Genomic DNA, 21,275 nt, shown 5'->3' on the forward strand with positions numbered 1-21,275 from the left:
AGCTTTATAACACTAAACAGAATGGGGATTAGATACCTTCAAGAGACCCGGGCTTCAGGTTTAAGCTTCCTGAATTCAATAGGCTTTAAATACCCACGTCCCACAGGTACGCTTGAACAGCTTATGAGGAAGGTCTCTTCTACCAGAAAAAGCACTAAAAGAAGTCAGTAGTATTGAAAAGCTACAGGCGGTTCTTCACAAACTGCTGCTTGTTGTGCCAGCTTGCCCATGAAAAGCTGAAAAGCTGGATGGAAAAGCCAATGGTTTATGCGAAAGAGAGGCTGCTATGAAAAAAATCTTAGTTCTATCAATTGTAAATTCTTCATTTTTACCACCGAGGGTTTTCTGACATCTTAGTAAGTTGCTGTATAAGTCTGCTTTTACCAGAAAGACAAATGCTGATCAGAATTAAATTTACAAGATCATGATCTTTGTCCCTACTGCATCATCTGCGCACTCCAGTGCCCCGTCACCACACGTCAATGCAGAGCATCTGAGAGCTCAAAAAAAACCCACAAGATGCTCAAGTAACATCTGTGAGTAATCTTTGTGTTCTGGAAAGCCAGACTCAAGCACTCTGGCTCCAAAGACTAACAGATTCCTGAATGGTGCCACACCACATGGGGATAAGTCACACGCTCTTCCCTGGAGCCTATGGGATACAAACATGACTCTCCTTTCAAGGGTAATGTCCGCTTGCTGTGCGTTGTTCCACAGATCTGTGAAAACCTATTGTCTCTAAGGACTAGTTTAAGTGACATTGCTGTAAGATAACCAACAGGAGATTAGTTTTTCCCCTTCATGTCTAGTTCCATGAAATACATGACAGAACCATGTTTTTCTGAGGTAAATCAAGATCTTCTCTTACACAGAAGAAGGGTGACCTCCTTCTGGAGTGATGTCCACAACCTGCTGGGCACCACGTTAGGGAGAAAGTGTTATGACATGATAGGACAAAAAGAAATGGCCTCAACTTCCATCAGGGGAGGTTTGGATTAAACATCAGGAACCATTTCTTCACTGAAAGGGTTCTCAGGAACTGGTAGAGGCTGCCCAGGGCAGTAGCTGAGTCACCATCCCTGGAGATGCTTAACAGATGGGCAGATGAGGTGGTCAGGGATGTGGCTTAGTAGTGGACAGCTACTGTCAGACAGATGATTTCAAAGGTCTTTTCCAACCAAAAGTTTCTATGATTCTATTAAATGCCCTATCCAAAAGGTCATGTCTTGTACCTAGGAAATGATGAAAACCTCAAATTATAATAATTAATTTATTAGAAATTATTAATAATGGAAGTAGTTGGGTCTTTTAAAAATGAAACTCCAAAACTAGCAGGAGCAGGAGTTGCTAAGGCTCATTTCCTGTTACAAGGGCACGCACAAGCCCTGTCTGTGGGGCATCCAAACGGCAGGGCAGAACTAGAGCAAGGAGAATGCGGTGAGCATTCTGTGTTTGGAGACACTGGCCTAACCAGGCATTCCCACCCGCAATGATTACGCCGTGTCGGTATCTCCAGTAAGACCCTTGCAGTCTTGTCTCTACCCAGTAAATGGACATCGTCCATGAACCCTCAGCCATTCAATGTTAAGCAATCAGAACAGGAGAATTTTAAATTCCACCCGAGAGCGGAATAGTCACTAACTGGGCAGGGAGCACGCCGGGAAGCGGTGACGTGAGGGTCCCCATGGCCTCTGTCCCTGATGACCCAGTTATTATTTGATTTATGTGGACTCGCAGCTGCCCTCGCTCCGACCCCCAGGAAGGCTGTGTGGGAAGTTTGTATCTCGGAGCCACAGCGCTGCTCTGCGCAGTGTCTGGAGCCCAGGGTATGCACAGGAGCTGATAAATAGGGAAAAGGCCCGGGCTGCTCCAGCTGGACTCAGAGCTCAGACCAGTGCTACAGCCTCACCGACTCGTCTCTGGAAGCAAGAAACTCTGGAGCTACCGTAAGCATTTAATTTGCTTCTCTGAATGCTCTGGGGTTATAAATTGTTTCTCTAGTCATAAATCAATTTGCCATGTGAAAGTATTTCAGGCAATGGGCTTTTCCTTTCTTTTTCCTTTTTCTAAAATTTCTTTTCAAACAGTTTACTAAATTAAAATAGAAAACAAGCTGTCTTAAATTTGGTACCTTACTGCCAAGAATTTGTTCCAGTAGTGCTTCACTTGACATACAGAGTGAAGTAAAACAACTTTTAAATTCCATTACTTGCTTCCCTTCCCCAAAATAGCCGGAAAACTTCTAAGTCTCAAACAACCTCCAACCTCTTATTTTACAATGTATAAAAATTACACCTTTGAAATAATTATTCCTGGGGTAACAATTCCAAAGGAAAATTTCAAGATAATTGCAACATGGTCCGTTAGCGAAATAAACTGATTCCTGTTATGGTTATTGTAAGACAAGGAAGGACCACAATTAATGAGAAGTGGGATTTCTTCAAACAGCAGCTTTGAGGAACTTCCTGGCACATTGAAACTGGGAGAAACCGATAAAACCTTAATAATGCATAGAAGCTGCATATAGTATCAATGCTACAACTTCCCTTGCAAAATCATTCTTTAATTACAGTAATCAGTGATTCTGAATTGCTTGAGTGAATCCGAACGCATCCCCGGGCCTCGCACACAGTTGCCACCGACAGTGCAAAGTTAAATATTTTCTGGTTTTGGTTTAAATGTCACAAATCTAAAAATTAAGCTATGCTTTCCAGAAGCACAAAATTGCAGTGATTATCCCCGAGACTGAAAGGTGCTGTCTACTTCCACTACCTGGCCACTAACATGCCACAAGGTGGCTTAAATAAATGTTGAAGACCTTCAGCTTGAGTTCTAAAACTCTCTGTAAACAAGAAATTTCCCTGTGACTCAACTGTCAAAATATTTATGACAGCTGAAATATGGTCAATGCACAAATCTTAAAGAGCTCCCTGGAGCCTCTTCTACAAAAAGTATGTTTTGCATCTTAATAAATTTAATATTATAAGCTGATGATATGGTATTTTATAGCAATAAAAATTATAAAATCACCAAGTTTCCCAATAACTGACAATAAATAGGTGTACAGTATGTATTTGAGTCTGAATGTGCACATTCTCTCAAGTGACTGGTTTGTGATTCTACTTAATTTTATCAATTAACGGCTTTTTTTTTCTGTAACGGCTTCACTCTTTGATACATTGAAAAACCTTTTGGTTAGGACTAACAACTGGATGTTTCTGTATTAGGGCTTGGATAACCAAGGCCTTGAATCTACAGACATTCCAATTTGTATTGAACTTTATTAGTACAGAAGACTGATTACTGTCGAAACTAAGCCCGTTGAAGTGTGACATTTTCAAACATGCTTAAGCAATCTTGAGTCTGGGTCACGGCTTCTTCTGAAAAACTAATAATTAAATTCTCACACTTGTAGAAGCTTTTAAAATTAAAAGCACACAGACCCACCTCCAAACTATCAGGATTTCATATGTAAAAATACCCAGCAGAAATAGCATCTCAGAAGTAACTGAGAGGAAGGAAAAACAGCATGTGCCTTTATGAAGAGGACATTTTCTTTCAGGTCACTCTAAGGACTAACGGCTTTCATCCTGATGAACCAAAGGAACGGGTGGATGAAGTGCTGAGGGACATGGTTTAGGGAGTGTTAGGAATGGTTGGACTCGATGATCCAATGGGTCCTTTCCAACCTTGTGATTCTGTGATTCTGTGATTACTTATTACCTCTGATACTCTGTGCCACTGCTTGTGATCCTTTGAGATGGGTCATCAAATTAATCTTCTTTTGTTTTCAGTTATTTCAACTTTTTAGGCTTAAGACCTTTACACATTGTCTCTGGGAATACATACCTAGTTTGTGCTTCTTTCTAAACACACATACACAAAACGCGTGGGTGTACTGAGAACACAGAAAAGAGAACAATAGGCACAGAATATTTTGTTGGGAATGTCAGGACTGTAACTGCCCTGAACACCCAAAGCTCTGGATCCAATCTTACTCCAACTTTATCCAGGTTACTGTTTTGAGAATGACAGCTGGGCAGCACGCTGCCTTCTGCCAGAACTCCATGGCTTCGCTGTGTATAGCGGAGCTTTGTGTGCAAGTAGAACTGACTTGACTGCACGGCGAAGTGTTGATTGAATGTATGCAGGATCTGAAGAAGGCTCCCACAGGTCAAGGCTCACTCCCAGGCAGGTGTGAGAGGTTAGGGACGGCTCCTGAACTCCTGAGAGACCAACAGATAATGCATCATGCAATTTCAGCGAGTCCTGAAGTTGGAAGCAGGCTGCCCTGCTGCTGGCTGGCTCATCCATAGCGGGTGAGACACAGGCGGTAATGCACGGCTAAGGCAGTCAGGCATGTAAATAATCAAAACTCTCCTGTCCTAAAAAATTAAGTCCCTTCCTTACATATCTTCTTCTGTTGTTTGTTTTTGTTTTAAAACCCCAGTGATATTTTATACCGGAACAAGGATGTTCATGCTAAGTTTTAAAGTGTCAGAAAATGGAACAGTTAATGTTCATGCACAGCTGTGACCATGAAGTCTCATTTCAAGACAGCACAACATTCCTCAAATAACCTCTCAATTTACTGCTAATGTTGTTGTAACATTCTCTTAATGTAAGGATTTCAATTTACAAAGTCTAATTCTAAGCTGGGAATCCTGTGGTTCCAAATGGTAACTTTCATTAGCCATAAAAATTGGTAAGAAGGGTAAAATCCTCAAATCCATTCTCATGCAACATTTACATTGAGGAAACTTGGCCTAATGAAAGCCTGCTTCCAAGATGTGGAATGTTTAATCAACTAACCACCTTGCATTTGGTGAAACATACTTCATACTCCCCATATAATATTTTTATCAGACTGGATCAGTGTTATTTTAGCTTCTATTATTGTTTTTATTTAAAGAAACTACTGGAATCCAGAAACACATATCTTCAGCAAATACACATTTTTTTGGAAAACATAGACTTTGCCCAGGCCAAACCGATCTAACTGATAAGGACCTCATGATGTAGTGAGTCATTTCTCTTTCAAACAAATATTTACTAGCAGAGATAACAAAACCTCGAGCATTCCAGCCTCACTGCATCTCTTCACCTTCTGCTGACAACACAAAGAGAAAGCGTTTAGTTCCAAAGATACATCCAGTTTGGGGGGAAGGGATGTGCGTCTTTCAGGACAAGACTTCAATTCAGATGCCCTGAAATTACATATCCATTTTCTCAGCTGGAGATAGGTGCAGGTATTGAACAAAACCCAACATCTGAGTCTTTCAAGAAGAACTTCAAACCCAACTCAGTGTAAATTCTGCAAGAGAGACACACAGAGAATCCTGTTTGATTTTCTGTACTTTCTAAACTTTTGCCTATTTAATCTTTTCTCTCTTTCCTGTCTGCTCAGGGAAAGCCTATGAACAGCTCACTGGCAAACTGTCTTGTAAAGTCCCTACTCACTGGGCATCGGATACAACCCACCTGTAATCAATGACACTCTCACGCATCCCATATGCATAGAGGGACAAGAGGGCATGAAAAACTTTTCTACTTACTGCTCTAATCACCACTCCACGGCCACTTGATTCCTAGGCAATACCAGAGACTGTCCACGCACACATGTACGCTCAAACCCAGCTGACACTACTGTCCACACTGACATTCTTTTTTCCCTAAAAAGCCTTTAAGAATTCTTAGAACACCCTTCTTCAGAATCTCTTTATAAAGTGCAAGTACTGAAAACTAAGTTTTGAACTCAAAGCCCAATAGCTACTCTGTACCAGCTGTGCCACAGTGAGCTCGCAGGTCACTGTGTTATGGTGAGGTTCAAAGAATCAGGGCAGGAGCCCAGGCCCTTCAGTAATTGAGAGGCAGAGAAAACCTCCCTCGAGGGAATACATCCTAAATGAGATCGATTGTTTTGGTCTTTAGAGATGGCTTTGTACACTTAAAGGAATGCAGGCTCTTAAATTCAGAACCTAATGTAAATGCTTAAGCGGTGCAAAGCTGACTTTTACTGCTTAAAATCTATTTTCAGAAGAAGAGGGATTCTATACCAGCCTTGCCAGGCTGTTTTCCTATATTTACTTGCTTCAAATTTGCATAGAAAGCGAATAAAGCAAACTCACTAAGAGCACATCTTTGTGCAGAAACAGGACATCCACCACATCCACGTTAGTGCAAATGGCCTAACTTATTCTGAATGCAAGTTTTCTATCCAGTGAAGCCCCTTTGAATCTCTTCCCAAACTAGAGAATTTACCAATGATGTGTCTGATTCCCCCACGTGGTTTTGTGTAAAATTAGGAGGCAAACTGTTAACTATAACTCTGAATTTTAGCAATGGACTCTATCCTGAATCGTACAGTTAGGCCAATCAAATGTTTTGCAGCCTCAGTGGAAGCATTATGTGACCTTACCTTTCATTTTCTTTTTTCACACCCCAGAGTTTTCTGGTTTTAGCTCTGTAGTTAAACCTACCCATCAGTTCTTTCTCACAGGATGCCTCTCTTTCTTTTCCATTTTTCCAGATTGCCTTAAAAGTCAATCACACAGCAAAGTGAATGAAACAGTGCAGCTGGGAGCAGAACATGGCCAACACGTTTGTGGCTGTACCCGATGGGTATTGTGTTCCTGAGCCCATTCAGTATTATGGTGAGTAAAGCAAAATTTTCATAGCATGAATAAGCAGTACAGTAAAATGAGCACCTGGGGAAACTCCCCTCATTTTCTTCACTTTAGTTTATCTTTACAAGCTCTTAGAAGTTACACATTTGACTATCAAGCCCTCTCTAAAGGGTAATGAAATACACTAGCACGTGTTCATACAGATTCTGTACAGTGTGATTATGCTGAGTGATCGTTTCACATCAACATAGCTGGGGCTGCCTCCCTTGAGCTTGCAGGAAGATACAGGTTTTATTGTAGCATTCCAGATACACTATGAATAAGTAATGGTTATTCCATATCTTATAGAACTATAACTGCAATAATTAATTTGATTCTGGATGAGTAAAAACAAGACTCAAAGCCCATTAAAAAGACCTCAAAACTATTTAAAAGAAGTCCTTTTCCATTTGTTTTTTACAGAGACTTGAACAGTCCCAAATGAAGAATGAAACGAAATACATGTTGCACAAGTGTTCTTTCAGGATGACTGTGTACATTTCCGGGGGACTGGATAAAATTTAAACTCTACAGATAGAAAGGCAGAAAGCACCTCTGTACATAATTCTGTACCTAAATTTTGCCAAAATGGAATTTCTTAATTATAAAGGATTGTATGTGGAAAAATACTAAATAAAATAAGCCTCTACTTTTTACTCTGCTAACTTCAACTCTAGGACTCCTGTCACAGTAATTTTTAACACTCTATGATTTCTGGACCGTCTTGCTCAGCCCCCTGTTGTGCCACATTTTCAAAATCATGCCCAAAGCATGCATCAATAATAAACATCTCACTCATTAACAACTTCACTTACTTACAGTAAAATATTCTTCTGTAATGTGGACAGCTAAGAAAAACCACCTGTAGAGGGAAAAAATCAAAACGCAGCTCTATCATCAGTCGGCAAGTGATATGGAATCACATGTCAAGAAGAATCCAGTGGCACCCACGACATTGCCCAGACTGTTACCAAGGCATTTTCACTACTTCATCTAAGACTGTTCTTAAAAACATTACAGGTAGCACATTTAAAAGAATGTGTCAGACTGCCCTTCTGAAAATGTGTTTCTCTAATATCTATGATTACATTTTAAAACTTTCAAGTAGCCAATGTCGAGATATTTCTCAGGTTTCTGTTTCAATTTCCATTTCTTCTGTTTCTAGATGTTTTACCGGAGCACATCAACTACCAGCTGCAAGACGTGGATTTTCAGACTGTGCCATACTGCCAATACTCAACAGCCCAAATTCCTCCTCCAGCGTTACAGGCACCACCTTCCCAGCCGCCATACGGCATATATGGCCTGGACTCTCCCTACAGCGATGGGCAGTGTGCCATCAGCACCTGTGAGCTGAGCAAAGGCCCTTTTGCAGCTCCCCACACTGACGGTGGTGGGTACCAAGGGCTGAAACGGCCGCGACTGAGCCACTCTTCTCCAAGAGTAAAGGGGCAGGAGGAGCTGTGTGTGGTGTGTGGCGACAAGGCCTCAGGCTACCACTACAATGCACTCACCTGTGAGGGCTGTAAAGGTAAGTGGAGAACAGGCTGCTCCAGACCCGATTCCGACCACGGCCCCAGACTCAGCACGATGTTCCACACCTACGATTTAAAGAGAGTTAATTATTTTTGAAGCTGACATTTCCACAGTTCCATCTAAGGAACCTTTTATCTAACACGCTTACTCCAGATCCACATTTTTATAACACGGTTTGAAAAAATGCTTTCACAGACTGTGTTTACTATGAGCCTTTTAGGCAACCGACTTCTTCTTTGATGAGCCACTAGAACAATGTCTCTTTAAGCAGGTGCTGATTTTCTCATGGCCCTTTATTATAGAATTACCTGTGTTAATTATTTCACTTATTATTAAAATGAAATAAAGACAAGTAATAACTACTTGCTTATATTTTAACTTGCTGTATGGGAGCCATCTTGATCAGGTAAGAAAAACAGCAATTAATATTAGTCAGAAAGAACAAGGCATTAACTATGTTTTTAAAAAGCAGAATTAATATCAAGGTAATGTTTCCATTGGAAAAAACCCAAAACAAACAAACCCAAAAGACAACTAATTATTTAAATCATTATGAGATAAAGCTCCTCGGATTCTTTTAGTCATAACCTGGTCCTTGTCTGTAGGCTTCTTTCGACGCAGTATAACCAAAAATGCAGTGTATCGGTGCAAGAACGGTGGTCACTGTGAAATGGACATGTATATGCGAAGAAAGTGTCAGGAATGTCGCCTGAAGAAGTGTAAAGCTGTGGGAATGCTAGCAGAATGTAAGTGCTCCTTCCACACTGTCTGCTTTACTAATCAACTCGGATAAAACCTCTCCCAAAACCAATCCCCTCTCTTCAGCAGAGGAACCTCAACAGGGCAGCAGTAAGCATATCAGATGTGCTTTTGTGTTTGAGAAAAGAATAAACACTTTAAAATGGCACAATACCTTTTCATGAGAACTCCTCCTGCTTTTGTGTCATAGAGCCACGAGGCAGCACGAGAAGAGCATGCACACTCAGGCTTTTGGGGTTACTGAACGCTAACTCACCTAACAAATAATCATTGCCATACTCTTTAGGGAGCGTAGTTCCTTACAGGAGACGCAAGGCTCGTGTTATCTGTAACAATAAATGCGATCATTTCAAATCACAATTATTTAAGAATACAGATACTGACATTCCGTCCCACACCTTGCAGGTTTGCTGACTGAAGTTCAGTGCAAGTCAAAGCGACTCAGGAAGAATTTCAAACAGAAAAGCAGCTTTCTTTGCAACATAAAACTGGAAGACGAGGGACTGAACAGTAAGCATGTATCATCTACAACAAGATCTGGAAAAGTGGGATATTTTTCTATTTAAAATATATCTTTTTATCATTTATTTTTGCCTCAAGTCACTGTCACCTGACTGGGTTTTTTTGTTTAACAGATCCCAGAGAAGATGGAACTTACACCAGGGGAAAATCAGCTTCTTGACAACATTGTAGCAGCACACCAAAAATACACAATTCCCCTTGAGGAAGCAAGGAAGTTTGTATGTATACAGCAAAATCCTCCCACACTGCTAAGTTGTTATCCTAAGCACTGTATCTTGATTATATCAGGTGACTAAACGCTCTTCCATGCAGCTACAAGAAACTGCAAGTCCTGAAGAGAGTTTTCTCCGTCTCTCTGAGACAGCAGTTGTCCATGTGCAGGTGTTAGTGGATTTCACAAAAAGACTTCCAGGTAAGTTCCTTCATTCAGGAAATGTTACAGGACAGTCTGACTCTTTTTATTTAAGGGGAGGAAACTGATGGCATGAATCCAATAAAAATACAGGCTTTAAGAAAACTCTCGTTCAACTGTTTTACATTCCAACCCTAACGACCAGCGTTACCATTTACTTGTCATGAGGACAAGTTTAAAGCATTCTCTTTAAGAGCTTGCTATGATTAGATTTCTGTTCCATTTCTGACATGGAGTAGAGACACTTTCTGAAAGTACATGGACTTTAAAATACCATCTTGAGTGAATTATCATCTTTACACATTCTCCAAAATCCCATTCAGTTTGCATTTATTATAGTCATCAATGAAAAATACAGATGTTCCTTCAGAGGGAAAGGTGGCACAGAAGGGACTAACCAGGTGCTTCTGTTCATATTTCCTTTAATAAAGAACAAGGAAACATGCAACTGAATTCACTACATTTCAATCTAAAGTTGAGAAAACAACATTTCACAAAAGGGCGATAATATTTTTATTACTCTAAGTTGTAAAATATATCGACAGAAGTCAATCAACACATCTAAAGCAGATATCTGATGTAATTTAGCACTACTGTAGAACAGATCTGAAAGAATGGATGAGCTGTTTGTTTTCCTATGTTACACATCCCACTTCAATCAGGATTGAGAAAAGAATGAATAAAGTTCCTTTGCTCTTGAATTATAAGTACAGACAATGAGTTTGTCAAAAGATGAACACCATTTCAAAAAATATCAGGTATCAATAAAGGGAATGTCCACAGTAGCTAAGCAATGCAGAAAATTCATAAGGGTATCTAGCCATGTGATATAAAACAGATATTAAGAAGAAATTTTCAATAAAGCCTTGCTTGGTCTCAAAATTTTCACTTGCATCTTCCTGTGAATCTCCTAACGCTAGACACTGACAATGGCACTTCTCTTTTTCCTGTCTAATTTGCAAACTAGCAAGAAAGATCCCAGCAGGCTTTGGTACACACACCTTAACTATGGCTGCTCCTTCCAGTAAAGACATTTATGAACAAAATAATATTAGCAGCTCGTTAGGGACTGAAAGGCAGCCACAGACATCCCTGATTCTTAACATGCATCTTTCTCTGCAGGATTTGAGAGTTTAGCTAGTGAAGATCAGATTGCGCTGCTGAAAGGATCAACAGTTGAGGCGATGTTTTTGCGCTCGGCCCAAATATATAACCAAAGAATCAGTGAATGCCAACCATCAGCAAGTGAAAGTAAGTTTGACTAACAAGCCTGCTATTAACACCAGTAGGACGTCTGCCACTTTGAAACAACTTCCACTAATTTCAGTTCACTTAATCTCAAATAAAGTCCTATTCAAGCACAGTGGTAGTAATGCCCATATCCTTCCTACAGCCTTGTTTTTTCAAAGAGTATACAAAATTAAGTAAGTAAGTAAATAAATAAATTGGATATCTGTTTCCTTCCCATTGGTTCCAAAGAAGGAGCAATATTTTTGAGCATTTGCACACATTGTGGGGTGGATGCATAATCTTAGTCATACTAATGACATGTTATATCTTGTGTTAAGTTTAACACAAGAGGCTTTCACCAACAACAATGCAAGCAATTAACTTGTTGCTGGATGCCAAAAAGAACAATTTTTTTCTACCTGTGCGGGTCTGGGAATAATTCTCCCATTTTCAGGTATTTATCTGCAAAGCAGGTGCAGAGCAGTATTTGAAGTTACACTGAGCCTGGCTGGGAACTTGTCTCTCTTGTTGCAGGTCAAGTCAGACTTTCTGATCGTGGGACATGTTGTCATGTTCAAAGCCTTGATAAAAACATTTACTCCGTGGAAATGTCTCACAGTGAAGAGGGCCCAACCTCCACTACTACTACAGGTAATGGAGGTCCCAGAATCAAAACACTTGGGATTCCTTTCCTTTCTTTTCCTAGGCCTGTTCATCACTGAGCAACTCTGTGGGCAAGGCTGCTGCTCATTCTCTGCTCCTCGTCTCTCCCCTCCCTTGAGCCACTTCACTACACGCACCAGCATTCCATCCTCATGGAAGGAAGAGGTGGTGTCCATCTTTCCTTACATCCTAGGGCAGCCTGAGCCGTACACATGAAAACTTCTCCCAAGTAAATGGCAATAGGATGAGAGGAAATGGCCTCATGTTGCGCCAAGGGAGGTTTAGATTGGATGTTGGGAAAAATTCCTTCGCTGAAAGAGCGGTGAAGAACTGGCAGAGGCTGCCCAGGGCAGCGGTGGAGTCCCCATTCCTGAAGGGGTTCAAAAATCATGTGGTTGTGGCACTTGGGGATGTGGTTTAGTAGCCATGGTGGTGCTGGGCTGAGGATTGGACTGGATAAGCTTAGAGGGCTTTTCCCACCTCAGTGGTTCCATAATTCAAAAGCTCTGCATTATAACTTCAATGCAACTTTCCTTACCGCTTCAGACACAGATGTATTCATGAAGTCTCCTCACTGTTCGATGCAACAGAACAGTCCGGAGCCTCAGAAGATCGGGACAGAGACAATCCATGACAGTGGAGCCTGTTCTACATGGAAATAACATTCTGTTTTATGTAATTTTCAGGGATAACGGAGGAGTTCATTACAGCGCTGTTTTACTTCTACAGAAGCATGGGGGAGCTGAAAGTCACTGAGCCTGAGTACGCCTTGCTTGTTGCAACTACCGTGTTCTTCTCAGGTAACTGAGGTGCCTCAAAACGAGACCCTCTTCCTCACACCCCCTTTCCATCCCTCCACTCCTTCACCCCGGTAACGGCACTCTCCCCCTGGCCCAGACCGCCCACTGCTGCGGAACCGGCGCCTTGTGGAGGAGCTGCAGGAGCCACTGCTGGGCCTCCTCTACAAGCACGCCCGGATCCACCACCCTGCAGACCCACAGCGCTTCGCACGCCTCGTGGGGCGCCTGACGGAGCTGCGCTCCCTGCGCCATGGGCACGCGCAGGCGGTGCGGCGTGCGACCGACCCACGGCTGCGTGCACTGCTGCGTGGGCTGCGCGACCTGCACTAGTGCCTGACAGATCCCGACGGCGCATGACAGAGACCGACAGCAAACAACAGTGCCCGACAAAGACCGACAGCGCCCAACAAAGACCGACAGCACCCAGCAGTACCTAACAAAGACCGACAGCACCTGACTGAGCCCGACAGAGCCCGACAGCGCCTGACAGAGCCCGACAGCGCCCGACAGTGCCCGGCAGCAACCGGCAGAAGACCAACAGCACCTGACAAGAGACCAACAAAGACCGATAGTGCCTGATAGAGCCTGACAGAGCCTGTCAGCGCCCAACAGCACCCGACAGCACCCAGCAGAGACCAACAAAGACTGACAGCGCCTGACTGAGCCCGACAGCAGTCGGAAGAGACCGACAGAGCCCGACAGCACCCAAGAAGGACTGACACCACCTGACAGAGACTGACAGCGCCCAGCAGAGACCAACAGCGCCTGGCAGAGCCTGACAGAGACCAATTGAGCCTGACAGCACCCAACAGTGACCGGCAGAGCCCAACAGTGACCCGCAGAGACCAACAATGACCGACAGAGCCCAACAGTGCCCCGCAGAGACCAACAAAGACCGACAGAGCCTGACAGCACCCGGCAGCGACTGACTGAGCACGACAGCACCCAACAGAGACCAGCAGTGCCTGACTGAGCCTGACAGCAACCGAAAGAGACTGACAGAGCCTGACAGCACCCGACAGAGACCGACACCACCTGACAGAGACTGACAGCGCCTGGCAGAGCCTGACAGAGCCCGACAGCGCCTGGCAGAGCCTGACAGAGCCCAACAGCGCCCAATTGAGCCTGACAGCACCCAACAGCAACCGACAGAGCCCGACAGTGCCCCGCAGAGACCAACAATGACCGACAGAGCCCGACTGCACCCAACAGAGACCCACAGCACCCAACAGAGACCAGCAGAGACCCACAGCGCCCAACAGAGACCAGCAGAGACCAACAGAGACCCACAGTGCCCAACAGAGACCAACAGAGACCCACAGCGCCCAACAGAGACCAACAGAGACCCACAGTGCCCAACAGAGACCAGCAGAGACCAACAGAGACCCACAGCGCCCAACAGAGACCAGCAGAGACCCACAGTGCCCAACAGAGACCAGCAGAGACCAACAGAGACCCACAGCGCCCAACAGAGACCAACAGAGACCAGCAGAGACCCACAGCGCCCAACAGAGACCAGCAGAGACCCACAGTGCCCAACAGAGACCAGCAGAGACCCACAGCGACCAACAGAGACCAGCAGAGACCCACAGTGCCCAACAGAGACCAGCACAGCACCTGACAGAGACCATGACCCACAGCGCCCGCCCCGCCCTGCCCCGCCCCCTCCCCGCGCAGCCCGGCACGCGCCGCGCCGCTTCCCGCCTTTTCGCGCCCCTGAGGCGCCGCCGCTCCCTGAGGCGTCGCCGCGCTTCTCCGAGACCATGGAGAAAGAAAAACCGTTCAAGCTGTTCGTGCCGCCGAGGCTGAGCGGGGGGCAGGTGTCCGCGGTCAAACCGCAGGCGAGTGCCCGGGCTGCGGCGCCGGGTCAGGTAACGGCGGGGCGGGGCGGGGCCGCATCTCAGCTCCCGAAGCTTGGATTTCTCCTTCAAACCCAGACATAAACCTCGCGGTCCGCCCCCCCCCCCCTCCCCCACACACACACCTTCCGCCGAATGTTGAGGCTCCTCGTGAAGAGCAACGAAGCTGGGGAAGGGGCTGGAGAACAAGTCTTGTGAGGAGTGGCTGAGGGACCTGGGGTTGTTTAGCCTGGAGAAGAGGAGGCTGAGGGGAGACCTTATTGCTCTCTACAACTGCCTGAAAGGAGGTTGTGGAGAGGAGGGAGCTGGGCTCTTCTCCCCAGTGACAGGGGACAGGACAAGAGGGAATGGCCTCAAGCTGTGCCAGGGGAGGGTCAGGATGGACATCAGAAAAAAACGTTTCACAGAAAAGCTCGTGGGGCCCTGTCAGAGGCTGCTCAGGGGGAGGGTGGAGTCCCCATCCCTGGAGGGATTGAAAAGACAGGTAGATGAGGTGCTCAGGGACATGGTTTAGTGTCAGACAGGAATCGTTGGACTTGATGATCCAAGAGGTCTTTTCCAACCTGGTGGTTCTATGATTCTATGAAATCCAATTGTATTCAAATATGCCATTGACATGATGGACCTCGAAAACACCTTGTAAATGAAATTTTAATGCTAAAACACGATCAGTTGTGTTTTCACGTCCTCTTGGAAATAAAGCAAAAAAGAAATCAAATACTAGAGTTGAAAAAAATCATTTCGGCTTGTGAGTGTTTTTCCACAGAGCTGCGTGCAGGCACGCAGTAGGTAAGAAGGTCCTGTCGCCAAAAGCTTCCCCCCTGGCCACAGCACAGTCTGTTACACGGACCATGAACGACCAAATTTGAAAAGCCACTGCAGGGTAAGAAGGAAGAAGCAACCAGGAGAGCTCCACAGCCAGTGCCAGTACCTTGGGCTTTGAAAACCATAGGCAGTTAATTTTTTTAATGGAAAGTTCTATGTTTGCATTAGCTGTGTTTTTGTCTGGGTTGCATAATCCCTATTTACAAATCTACCCATAGGAAACTAATTTTTAAATTTGTGCAGGGTTTTAACAAGTGCCCAGATGATGATTTTAATTTGCCGTTTGTGATGATGAGCACACCGAACCGTGGTGAAATTGCTGATTCGGGTAAGAACAAAATAAGCATTTACCTTGCACATTTTATATTGTCAACATTTTTCAGGGGCACTTTAACAATTTCATAGCTGTAGCACCATTAAGTATAGCTCCACTGTTGTTTTTTTTAAAATACATTGATCAAAATCTTTTCATATTTCAGATGGGATTTCACAGCAAGTAAAGCTTTGCTCTGAGGTAGATGAAGAGGTCAGCTAAGTATAAACTCTGAATATCTAATTTCTTGGGGCCTCTTACTTTGTTTCCAGAAATGTGCCAAAAGCGCTATACAGTAGATACTCTGTGTCTAAAGGAAGTAGCAGAAGGGGGATAATAATTTTCTGTCTCCTGTTTAAAGCTGAATCACTTGTAGGAGGTATTTGTGATTCAGTCAACATGCCTGGAGATAAATGTTTAAATACTAAGATGATTTCCAAGAGTCAGTTTTGTGGGTTTTCTTTCTAGGAGAAGTGTTTGGTTTTTTTTAAGTGCCTTGGGGTCTGGGAGTTTTAATCAGAATAAGATTTAGGCCCTTAAATATCTTTGTGAAACTGGTTCCAAATAGCCTGTTGAAGGGCAGAAGGATTGAAGTCAGAGGAGTCTTTGGAAAACTGAAGCGGATTATCCCAATTGCCATGTCTGGCTTTGTTTTACCTATAAAACAATTAATTTAGTGTGGTGGTTTCTGCAAGCTTTTGATTCTTCTCATAGCATCTTTACCAATGTTTTTCTGCTTTAGTATAACTCAGTAAAGCTGATTTTTTATTTGGCGGTGGCTTCCTGTGCTTCCCAGACACAAAATGCTGTTTGCCGCACCAAAATGGGCCATACTGCTTGCAGTCCTCCCATGATTTCCACATCCCTGAGGACTATATTTTTTTAGCTCTAGCAGCTGTTCAGTACATTTGGGACAGTAGTAACATCATGATGCAGCCAGAAAAAGGGTAGTGTTGGGGACATCATACCTGAAACCAACTGCAGAACTGCCCTGTGGCCCCCTCCTACTGCTCTTACCTGCCTAAATCGATGATCAGGTGCTGCTTTTGTACAGCGCTTCACAGGTGTGCTGAGAGCACAAGGTTGGGTTGTACTTCCCTTTTTACTTCCCCAGCTGCAAAAACATGTCGCAGGTGGTCTTGGACACAATCCCTGAGGCTGCTCTCAACTCTGCCTGTCAGAATAAGAGGAGGGAAATGGTGTGGAGAACCTAATGGGAGGAATCTTGGCTCTACAGATAATTCCGGCAAAACTCTTAGTGACTTCGGGTGTAGTGCAGTTGCCTGTATCTTCAAGACTATCTGTTCAGTGCTGTCACTGTCTGAGGGCAGTGGGTGCTTATCCTGTGTGTTTGTGTCTCTTGTTCTGTAATGCGTGTCGATACATACACAGTGGATGCAAAAAGATTTATGCTTTAGTTCCTGAGCATGTATAAGCTTGTATCACTATCTGTGGATAAAAAAAAATTCGATTGTGATATTTCTAAGAGAGAAATCTGTATCTGAAACATTGTCAAGTAAATAGCATTTGAGATTAAATTGTGGAACCTGTTTTAATAGAATATAGAAACAATGAATGAATTGTATTCAAAACTCTACAAAGAGGCTGAGAAGATCAAGCAGTGGAAGCTGACTATGGAATCTGAACTAAAGCAGAAAGAAAGAAAACTGCAAGAAAATAGGAAGATTATCGAAGCACAGCGTAAAGCCATTCAAGAATTGCAGGCCAGTATTGTACAATATTCCTTGAATATGTAAAGTGTATAGAATGTTCTTCTTGATTTAGTATGAAAATATTATTCATACAATTAAGTATTAAAGAACATTGCATAGATTGAAGAATTTTTGAACTGTTGGTGTTATGACTTCAAAGAAGCCATTTGGCTGGATATCAATTACCTATGGCTCTGCTGCTGTTAAAGGAAAATGACATTTTGGAGTTTAGAATTGGTTTTCCTCTTATTGAAAATGCTCATTCTGTCTTTGTATTATTTGCACTATATTGTGTGTGTGCAGAACCCTTTTCAAGTCTCAGTAAGCTTTGGTCCTCCTGATATGTGTGAAGGATGCTCAAGTATGTTTCTGTACTCAGCACCTACAGGAAGGAGCACACTCTGCTTTATCCGAGTTTCGTATCTCACTGATGCCGATGGACAGCTTTGTGACTGAAATACATATTTTAAGCAATTTATTGGTCCTTCTTTTGTTGCTTGTTTGTTTGCATTAGCTTTGGTAATGTGAGTCATCTTTGATTGCTTGACCGTTTGCCCTGGGGAGATGGTTGTTCTGTGAAGGGGTGCACACATGTAGCGTGTGAAACATATTTTTCAGTAACAATGCGGTTTTTCATTTGTTCCCTGTGAAATTTAGTTTGAAAATGAAAAACTAAGTTTAAAACTGGAAGATGAGATATGTGAAAATAAAGATCTCATAAAAGAGTAAGTAAAACAGTCCAATATATTTTTGTGAAAGTAATCGGTTTTTGTGCTGTGAACTGTAGTAGTGTGGGAAGTTACACATAGCTGTTTAATTGTAAAGGGCATTGGGGCATTTACATTGTTACTACATAGATATATAAAGTACCTTCCATTCCTGAGACAAGGTATTACAGGTTTTTTTCCCCTCTTTTAGAAACAGCTCTTCAAGACATCTGTGTAATCTGCTTAAGGAAACCTGTATGCACTTCACAGAAAAGTCCACCAAATGTAAATGCTATTTATATTTTGATTTATGAAAGTAAACACACTTCTGTTTTTCTCTGAATTGACAAAGGAAAAAAGCTGTCATTCCATTCCAAACGTTCTCCCGTTGTTGAGGTAAATTCTGTGTGGCTCTACGTAGAGTGCAATTGGAAGTGAAGCCGTAGATCTAATAGATGTATGTTTGTAGTGCTAAATCCCAAGGTTTTCTGAAGCTGGTATGATGGTTTGTTAAAACATGGCAAGCCTGGGAGCTGTTTAGGTGTCTGATACATGTTTAAGGCAGCGTCAGCAGCACTGGGCAGCCACTAGCAGCCACTCCGGAAGAGTACAGGTCTCCTGGAGTCTTGTTAACCCATTGGTGTTCGTCAGTCCTGTCCAGATATCTTGAATATATTCAGACAGATGAGGTGGTGCTTCATTGCCTGTATTTAGGCAGTAGAATCTACTGCAGTTACCTTTCCCATCTCTCTCTAATGCATTTCCAGAATGGATATTATCCTGTTTGTAGCAGTTACAGATTTATGGGGGAAAAGAAGTCCAAGCCCCAAGACGCTAGCGTTCTTCTCACTAAATTGACCAAGCCAAGGCAGCTGGACAACTTAGCAAAATTTAAATTCTTGGGGTTTCAAAATATGTTCTTGACTCGGGATTTTATTCTATGTGAAATTCAGAAGTGTTATTAGAATCGTTACAGTTTTACTAACTTGATCCTGGGTCTTTATGTGTATATTGTTTTACCTTTTTTCTGTGAGCTGTGTCTCACTCTTCTCTTCTATAATTGTTTTTCTTAGGACAAAATAATATAAATTACAAAAATGAAAGAAAAAAAGGAGTATTGATATACTACAATGACACAGGTCAGGGGTATCTCTGCTGATGGGAAGAAATCCAGTGCTAAATCTTATATTCCTGTTTTTAAAACAGTCTTGGTTTTGATACATTAATATTCAACAACATTAATTCTGTCAAAATGAGTACAGTTACATGAACTCGTCCAGATTTACACTGTTCATGGAAAAAGTGAGATTGGGGAGGAAATTTGAAAAGCTGAGCTTGCTTCTTGTTTCAATGAAATATACATTTTCTCCAGATTATATAACTTCTGGCACCCTGTTCCATAATGATTTTTTTTTAAATAGGAAAGGAGTCTGTAATTCCGTTTTTTTAATTCATTATGCTGTTTAAGTGTACTGGCTCGGCCAGCTGGTATTCTTTCTCTAAGGGAAACTTCATTGTACATTCTTACTTTGATAGATGAACATGAAAGAGAAGAAACAAGACAACTGTATGTGGAACTTAATAGCAACGTTGAAGTAAGTGGCGTAGCTTGTTAAAAAGCTCAAATGTGATCTGGGTTGTATGGATATGTGGAGATACGCAAGTTACAAGCATAGGATGAGGTGCTGTTTGTACAGAGAACATTCTTTGATAATAAAGGGAATAGAACTGCCCTGTGTGATGCGGGCAGTCAGGTTTCCCGTCCCTTTTACTTCTGTATTGTACAGGGCATATTCACTGAGTAAAACACAATGGTGTCTGGGATGTAGATCTGTACAGTCCATGTGATATTTATGATCTGCTTTAGTGTTAGGTGATTGCCGTGACTTCTGTCTTGTTGTACGCAGTTTGACCAATCTGCTGATTTCACAGCATGTCTGAGGTTGGAAGCATCCTCTGGAGAACATCTGGAGAGTGTTTCCTGCTAAAGGCAGGGTCAGCTGGAGCAGATAGCATAGCGCTGTCTTGGGTCAGGCATATTAGGGTTATTCTATTTAATCATTTTATTTAATGTAGAGTGCAATATAAAATAAAGATGAACAAAGAAAATCAATTTCAGTTTGAGTGTGACACAGAACAACAAAATCCATTATGGAAACTGGTGATTCTGTTTGGAATAAGAAGTGTAAGGTGTGAATATTCCTTGACTTAAGTAGGATTTTTAACTTTTTGTTTTGTAAAAGAAGTGCAGTCTTGCCAAATAATTGAATTAATCTTATTTTTGTTATTCATTATTCTAGTGTGGAAGATAAGACCCCAGTGTATTTGTAATAGAGAAATGCCAGGCTCATTGTTTGGGAGTGACGAACTTTATATTAAGCAGAGTCAGAGAGTACATGGTATAATGGTTAAACATTAATTGCAGGTTGTTTTAGCAACTAAGAAATGCACAACTGCTCTGTTATATGAGGGATCTGCAAATATAGACCAGTAAAGATACCTAATCCCTGAAATTGTATAGAACTTGAGTACAGAAATTCTTAAACCTCCAGCTTTGAATAATTATAATGTTCTATTAACTCAAAACATGTTTGTGCTCTGAATTTTGTTTTTAGCAAAATTCCTTCTACAAATATGAATACGCTTGTAATACTGTTTGTTTACAAACCGTAGACATAATTCTTCATTACTGAAAGTACTTAGTTTTTTATGAATGTATATATTGAATTTTATTTTCAGAGAATGATAATGGCATTTGAAGAGCTCCGTGTGCAAGCAGAGAACGCCAGATTGGATATGTCTTTCAAATGTGAGAGTTGTTTGTTGTGTTTATGCTGCAGGCTTAACAATTTTGTACTTTATAGATTTTATTGCATGCAATTTCAGGCCAGAAAGATAGGAAGTGTTGGAATGGTGAACCTTTAACAATGTGACAGCCTGGACCCTCTTTTATTCACGCTGCCTACTATTAAATGCCTGGGCCCTTTTATTGGTTTTCCACTGGGTCAGATTTGGAACTTCCTTTTTCGAGTAGTCACTCAAAAGTCTGAATTTTATCCGTGAAGGACAGATCAGATCACCTGTTTTATGTCATTGGTTTATTTGAATGATAATGTACTAGTGTATAGCTACAGAAATTTTAATGATTTGCTTTATTTACGCTATTATGCTCCTGTTCCATTTTTACATATGCATTTCTGTTAGTTTCTTATAATGAACTGTTAAGTAATCCATGGAATAACGGGCTAATTCTGTGGAAAGCTGTCACAAAA

The 21,275-nt window shown here is 42.3% G+C and overlaps 1 protein-coding gene across 1 annotated transcript; it reads left to right on the forward strand.

Moving 5' to 3' along the window:
- The first annotated feature begins 1,685 nt into the window (after window positions 1-1,685).
- LOC104067073 (bile acid receptor) lies at window positions 1,686-14,239 on the forward strand. Its single transcript, XM_009569774.2, has 11 exons — window positions 1,686-1,946; window positions 6,530-6,653; window positions 7,831-8,196; window positions 8,807-8,947; window positions 9,366-9,505; window positions 9,596-9,700; window positions 9,795-9,894; window positions 11,017-11,145; window positions 11,659-11,775; window positions 12,474-12,587; window positions 12,685-14,239. The coding sequence occupies exons 2-11, from the start codon at window positions 6,563-6,565 to the stop codon at window positions 12,915-12,917; spliced, it is 1,536 nt and encodes a 511-aa protein (XP_009568069.2). The 5' UTR covers window positions 1,686-1,946; window positions 6,530-6,562; the 3' UTR covers window positions 12,918-14,239.
- Window positions 14,240-21,275: the final 7,036 nt, after the last annotated feature.

This window comes from Cuculus canorus, chromosome 24 (genome assembly GCF_017976375.1).
Source record: "Cuculus canorus isolate bCucCan1 chromosome 24, bCucCan1.pri, whole genome shotgun sequence".
Classification (NCBI taxonomy): Eukaryota; Metazoa; Chordata; class Aves; order Cuculiformes; family Cuculidae; genus Cuculus; species Cuculus canorus.